This window comes from Silene latifolia, chromosome 6, assembly GCF_048544455.1.
Source record: "Silene latifolia isolate original U9 population chromosome 6, ASM4854445v1, whole genome shotgun sequence".
Lineage (NCBI taxonomy): Eukaryota > Viridiplantae > Streptophyta > Magnoliopsida > Caryophyllales > Caryophyllaceae > Silene > Silene latifolia.
The window spans coordinates 12,149,878-12,156,630 of NC_133531.1; the positions used below are offsets into that span (position 1 = coordinate 12,149,878).

The 6,753-nt window shown below is 38.9% G+C and overlaps 1 protein-coding gene across 1 annotated transcript; it reads left to right on the forward strand.

Moving 5' to 3' along the window:
• The first annotated feature begins 243 nt into the window (after window positions 1-243).
• Window positions 244-5,659, forward strand: LOC141587518 (uncharacterized). Its single transcript, XM_074408999.1, has 4 exons — window positions 244-1,011; window positions 1,361-3,709; window positions 4,301-4,323; window positions 5,530-5,659. Exons 1-4 carry the CDS (start codon window positions 244-246, stop codon window positions 5,657-5,659), a joined length of 3,270 nt encoding a protein of 1,089 aa, XP_074265100.1.
• Window positions 5,660-6,753: the final 1,094 nt, after the last annotated feature.

The window sequence follows — 6,753 nt, forward strand, 5'->3', positions numbered from 1 at the left end:
TGGAGGTTTAGCTTTCTTGTGGCGTAAGGAGGTTAGTTGTACTTTTCTTTCTGCTTCTGTTCATTATATGGACTTCGAGATTGGGGGTATGCTGGGGTATGGCGTGTGACTGGCTTCTATGGGTGGCCAATGGTGAGTGATAGGCACTTGTCCTGGGAGTTACTTCGGGTCCTTGGCGCGAATAATGGGGATGTTCCTTGGTTATGTATCGGGGATTTCAATGAGATCCTTTACGGTACGGAAATGAAAGGGGGTGTACGACCTCAGTGGCAGATGAATAATTTTAGAGACGCAGTTGATGATTGTGGACTTAGAGATGTTGGCTTTGAGGGATATGAATTTACTTACGATAATGGCCAGGTGGATAGTGATAATCGGCAATCTAGGATTGATCGAGCTATGGCTAATGATAAATGGTTTGATATGTTTCCGAGAGCGAAGCTGGTCCACATGGATAGAGAATGGTCGGACCATGCTCCTATAAAAGTTGTGCTACAGCCGCGGGTGGATAGGGAAGTCAGGGGTGGTAGACTTTTTCGGTTTGAGCAAATCTGGGTAGGGGAGGATGGATGTGAAGATACTATCCGGGAAGCTTGGACTACTGGGAGTGGGGAATTGATCGATGTTATCTCGGATTGTGCTAAGCAGCTGCAAGAGTGGAAAGGTGTTAGTATTCTTCGCGACATACATACTAAAAGAAAACGGCTCAAACGTATCAATGAGGGCTGTCGATCGAGAAGGGTGCTTAATGAAAGGAAGAAATTACTGAAAGAAATAACTGATTTATTGCGACAAGAGGAGATTTTTTGGCGACAGAGGTCGAGGGCCTTATGGCTTAAGGGTGGTGACAAAAACACCACTTTCTTTCATCGTAAAGCTGATCAACGGAAAAAGAAAAATCATATTGCTAAGCTTTTGTATGATCACGGTGGTATTCATGAAGGTACAGAGACGGTTGCTAATGTAGCGAAGGGTTATTTTGAGCAGCTGTTCTCGTCAAATGGTGCTAGAGTGAATTAGAGTATTTTTGATGTGGTAGCTGATCGTGTGACACCTGAAATGAATGATATTCTAAATGCGGAATACAGAGAGGATGAGATTATTACGGCACTCAATCAAATGCATCCTCTTAAATCTCCAGGACTTGACGGTATGAATGCTTTATTTTATTAAACATATTGGCATATTGTTGGTCCTTTAGTGATTAAGACGGTGTTACTTATTCTTTGGGGTCAGCCATTTCCGTCTGGCCTGAACAGAACTCAGATTGTTTTAATACAAAAAAAAGAAGGCACCGGATAAAATCATTGATTTTAGGCCTTTTAGTCTATGTAATGTCGTATATAAACTGGTGTCTAAGGTTCTTGCTAATAGGATAAAAGGTTTCCTTGGTCATATTGTGTCTGAAAATCAATCTGCTTTCACCCCGGGCAGATTGATTTCGGATAATATTTTGGTTGCTTTTGAGTTGTTTCACCAGATGAAGAATAATAGAAGTGGTGATGGCCACATGGCTTTAAAAATGGATATGGCAAAAGCGTATGATAGAGTTGAATGGTATTTTTTAGAGCGGGTGTTACGCAGGATGGGGTTTGCTGCTGGATGGGTCGATAATGTGATTAAGTGTGTCTCAACTGTCACCTTTTCTATAAAGGTGAATGGTATGCTTACAGAAGAATTTGTACCAAGCCGTGGGATTAGACAAGGAGATTCTATTTCACCTTACCTATTTATTTTGTGTGCGGAGGTCTTGTCAGGACAGCTTCGCAAAGCAGCTGAAGATGGTTCGATTAGGGGTATTAGAGTGGCGCCGGCTGCACCTACGGTTACGCATTTGTTGTTTGCAGACGATAGTATTCTATTTGTTCGAGCAAAGGAAGTGGAGGTCCGGAAGGTTAAGGGGATTCTCGCTATGTATGAGGAAGCGTCAGGGCAGCTTGTGAACTATAATAAAACTACTGTTTCCTTCAGTAAATGTACCAAAGCTGCGAGAAGAGGGCAGATTGCGGGCTGGTTAGGGGTACGAGCAGTGGATGAGCATGATAAATATTTGGGGCTCCCGACTATTGTGGGTCATTCTAACCAGGTTATTAATCGAGTGATTAGAGATAAACTGTGTCGTAAGTTACTGGGATGGAAAGGTATGCTATTATCGAAGGCAGGGAAGGATGTTTTGATAAAGGCTGTCGCCCAATCGATTCCAACCTATGCTATGAGTGTCTTCAAGCTTCCTTCTAATTTTTGTGACGAACTTCGATCATTAGTTTCTCGATTCTGGTGGGGCTCGGAAAATGGTAAGAGGAAGATACCGTGGATTGCGTGGGCAAAGTTATGTCAGCCGAAGTGTCTTGGTGGGTTGGGTTTTCGAAGCTTCAACGAGTTTAATTTAGCTTTGTTGGGCAAGCAGGCCTGGAGAATGATCACTGATCGAGAATGCTTGATGGTTCGCGTTTTGGGAGGTAAATATTTTCCTAATAGATCGTTTATGAAGGCCGAGCTTGGTGCAAATCCGAGTTACACTTGGAGAGGTATTTATGAGGCGAAGAAGGCTCTTATGGTTGGGTTACGAAGGCGCATTGGTAATGGTCTGAGCACTCGGGTTTGGTATGACCCGTGGATCGCTGCAACTAAGACGCGGATGGTACTCTCACCGCTGGCTGGGGCTGATGACGGGCTCTTGGTTGCGGAGCTGCTGAATGCGGAAGGTAGTGCGTGGGATATGTCTAAGGTTCGTAAGTTCTTTCACCCGTTTGAGCATCAACGTATACTTAATACTAGAATTGGTGGGGATGGAGAGGAGGACGACTGGATGTGGGATTTGGAAAAGGATGGGGTGTATACTGTAAGGTCTGCATATAAGGCGTTAATGGGTGATTATGGTATTGATGAGGGACAGTCGGATGGAGCTAAGTGTGGGTGGTTGTGGAAGAAAATATGGCGTTCTCGAACGTTGCCGCGGGTCAAAATGTTCTTTTGGCAATTTTGTAGTGAGGCAATTGCTACGAAATGGAATTTAGCATCACGGATGTCGCAAATTGATGTTATATGTCCGGTTTGTTTGAATGATGTCGAGAATTGCCTCCATTTTGTGGGAGGGTGTGGATATACGGCTGGGGTTTGGGAGGGGTTAGGAGTGGAATTAAGACCGATATGGGGATATGAGAGGGTGAAGGAATGGGTGGGGGATGTTTTGGAAGAGCTCGATGGGGAGGAAGTTGAGGTGTTTATTACGGGTGTATGGGCGATTTGGGAGATGCGTAATAAGGTTGTATTTGAGAATAGGGTGGCACGGGTGGAGGACGTGGTGCTGCGGGTGAAGGGGCTTATGGGTGAATTGAAAAGCATGGAGAATGGAGGGGAGCAGTGGGATGTGGTTGAGCCGGGGAGCCTCAGGGGAAGGGAGCTTGGAGCGCGGAATAGAAGGGTGGTGCCAGGGGAGGTTCTTATTAGTGTGGATGCGGGTGTCAAGGAGGGTGAAGGAATGGGTTTGAGTGCGATATGTCGGGATGAGAATGGGAGTTTGTTATGGGCATGGGAGGGACGTCGTAGAGAGGAGTATGAGGCAAGAGTGGCGGAAGCAGAGGCAGTTCTAATTGCGCTCCGACAAGCTCAGAGAATAAAGCATACAAGCGTCCGTGTGGAGAGTGATTGCAAGACTGTTATTGAAGCCCTTCAATGTCGTCGTTCTGGGCGCAGTGATTTTTATATGGTTATTAGTAATATTTTAAATTTGTGTGTAGGTTTTACTTCCGTAGCCTCACTACTACAAATCCAGGCAACTACAACGCCCCTTTAACAACGATTATTCACGAAAATCACAATAGACGTTGTAGAATGTATGGCGCGAATTTTACTAAAATCAATTACAACGGGTATGGTTATAAAAACCGTTGTTATTAGTTTTAACAACGGGTCACACATGCACAACCGTTGTTAATAATTTGGCGCAAAATTGGCGCAAAGTTAGTGAAAAGTAATCACAACGGTTATTTTTGAAACCCGTTGTTAAAACTTATTTAACAACGGGTGTTTTTTACAACCGTTGTTAAAACATATTTCACAACGGTTGTTGTTTAATAACCGTTGTCAATACCTTCCATACTATAAACCACACAAAATGTAAGTCTCTGCTGTGACCCACAAAACACAACACTTAATACACAAACACAAACACAAAGCAGACAAACAAACACAAAACACACATTCTCTTTCTCTCTTTCTCTCTTTCTCACTTTCTCATCGTCGCTTCTTCTCGCCGTCACTGTTGATTTCATCGTCTATTACGTTCTGTATTTATCAGGTAAATCTCGCCACATCCTTTATGTTAGTTTCATCGTCATTATTTTCTTTTTCTATTTATTTCTTTTGCATGTATGTGTTTTTATCGACCATTATGTTATTTGTTTAAGTATTGTTCGCATAATTAGTTAGTAAAACAATGAAGAAGCAAGATGAAGAAGCAAGATAAACATAATTATATATATATATATATATATATATATATATATATATATATATATATATATATATATATATATATATTTATTTATAAATACATAAATTAAAAAAAAAATTACATATATAAAAATGCAATTCTTATATTTTCATAGAGGATCTTATTCTGCTCTATCGTATCCGTCCTCTCCTCCTTGGCTATTTGGAGGTTCCGTTCAGCAGTTGCTATATCGTCATATAGCCGCAATCTTCTTTTTCCTCCGTCAAGCCATCTTCTTTGGCGTGCTTCAGTGCGGATCGAGCATCCGCAAGGTAGCTCCTGAAACTTTCCTCAATATGGAGGAACCGGCGGATGAAGTTGTTGTTGTTCTCGATCATGGTAAGAGTCTTAAGGATGAAATCATTCATTTTGTTGGAGTTTTTGGAGTTTGTTTTGAAAGATTAAGTAGAGTTTGTTTTAGCAGTTAGGGTTTGGAGATGAATATATTGAGATAATGGAAATGTTAGTTGAGATAATGCAATGTATTTATACTAAGCAATGTGTGAGTTGAGTTGCTTTTTAATTAATATATATGTTAGGAAGTTGTGCCATACATCATCATATCTCTCAATAATGCTGCTTCAAATCTTATTACTAACCTTTCTCATTCCATATTATCCGTTCATATGTACAGTGATGTCAGTAATAATGCATGCATCGGAATTCTAACGGGCCGTAATTATGCATGCATCTAGTAATATTTAATTTAATTTTTTTTAATTTTTTAAGAACAAACAACAACGGTTATTTACAAACAACCCGTTGTCTTTAGTTATAACAATGGGTTAACGGGTTGTTATATTAAAACCCGTTGTTATAACTTTCCCCCCAAAATTGAGTCACACTTTCCACAACGGGTTTTTATACTTAAAACCGTTGTTAATATTTTTAACAACGGTTTCCTTAAGAAAACCAACCGTTGTTATAACCTTTTACAACGGACGCTTTAACAACGTCCGCTTTTTTATATAAAAACGGTTTTTGACCGTTGTTATAGCCTGTATCTGTAGTAGTGCCTGGTCTTATATTCGTAGAACTTCTAACCGAGCAGCTCATGTGCTAGCTCATTCTTGTACTGTGGGTGAAAGTAAGTTCCTCGATGGCGAGTCTATCCCTCGTCACATCGTTGAAGTTGCTAAAACCGATTTATCAATGAGAGTATAATCCTACCATAGGATTTTTCAAAAAAAAAAAAAACAAATGATAATTTTTCTCAAATTATGTTAAATGATTTTTTTTTCTTTTGTGACAAAGCTAATAATATCAGTTTAATGTTTTGTTTTATACAAAATGTGTCAAGTCATTCTCTAATATATAATAATACATAATGAAAATTTAGAAATTTACAGTTTATAAAATTATAGTGAATTTATCTTATTTTAATTAAAATATTATAATTTAGATTTAAAAAAAATGTTATTATTTGATTAAAAGAATATATTTTGATGAAATGATAATAATTTAAAGAAATAAGTAATTTTGTTTCCTTCTTTAGCTTGATGCCTTTTGAAGGGAAAACTTTGAAAAGTTTTATTCTCTTAGTATATAGGAGGATGCATGCTTAACAAGTTGAACATAACATAATACAATACTCCGTAGCATGCTTTTCTTGTAGCATTATCAAATAGCGCTTACAAAACTTATGTGAAATGAGACGGTTAAAAACACAATTCTTATTTAAGACGATAATATACGTCTTGAATTTAAAATGGGTCAAGTATAGCACCAGGTTAGATGGAAGGAGGATGTCTATGATTAAAAAAAGGTGTGTCCTATACTCCTATATATACAAGTGAGAGTTTATTTGACCGGTTTGTAAGATATTCCATAAAATAAATAAATATTTTATTAATATTTAATTAAGTTATTTTATGGAAATTAAGTTGTCCCATTGTATGGTGGAATTTACCTAGGATTTTGTTTCCACTATTGTCTCCCATAAGTTACCATTCACAATTTAGGAAACATATAAGGGGAACATATTTATTCTGATTAAGGTTCACCAATCCTACCTCATTAAGAAAATACACCATCTAAATTGTGAGGCTGAGGTTTGGAAACCAAGTCAGATTTGGGGCATAAGAAATTGGGTTATTCATTAAGACGGATCAATTATTTCAAACAATGGCTGGAGGTAAGTGATCGATCTCTTTTATCGCTTCCGCATTCAGTTTATACATGTTCATTATGAGACTGGAACATGTTAATTTTAGACTATAAAACTTACACGGTTTTGTCTTAAGACGACACTACTGCTC

Excerpts from the sequence above, each read along its gene's own strand:
- LOC141587518 (XM_074408999.1), top strand. The coding sequence starts at position 244 with ATGAAAGGGGGTGTACGACCTCAGTGGCAGATGAATAATTTTAGAGAC. Across the intron at positions 3,710-4,300 it reads GGCGCAGTGATTTTTATATG|GTAAATCTCGCCACATCCTT; the intron begins GTTATTAGTAAT and ends TGTATTTATCAG. Across the intron at positions 4,324-5,529 it reads AATCTCGCCACATCCTTTAT|AACTTCTAACCGAGCAGCTC; the intron begins GTTAGTTTCATC and ends TTATATTCGTAG.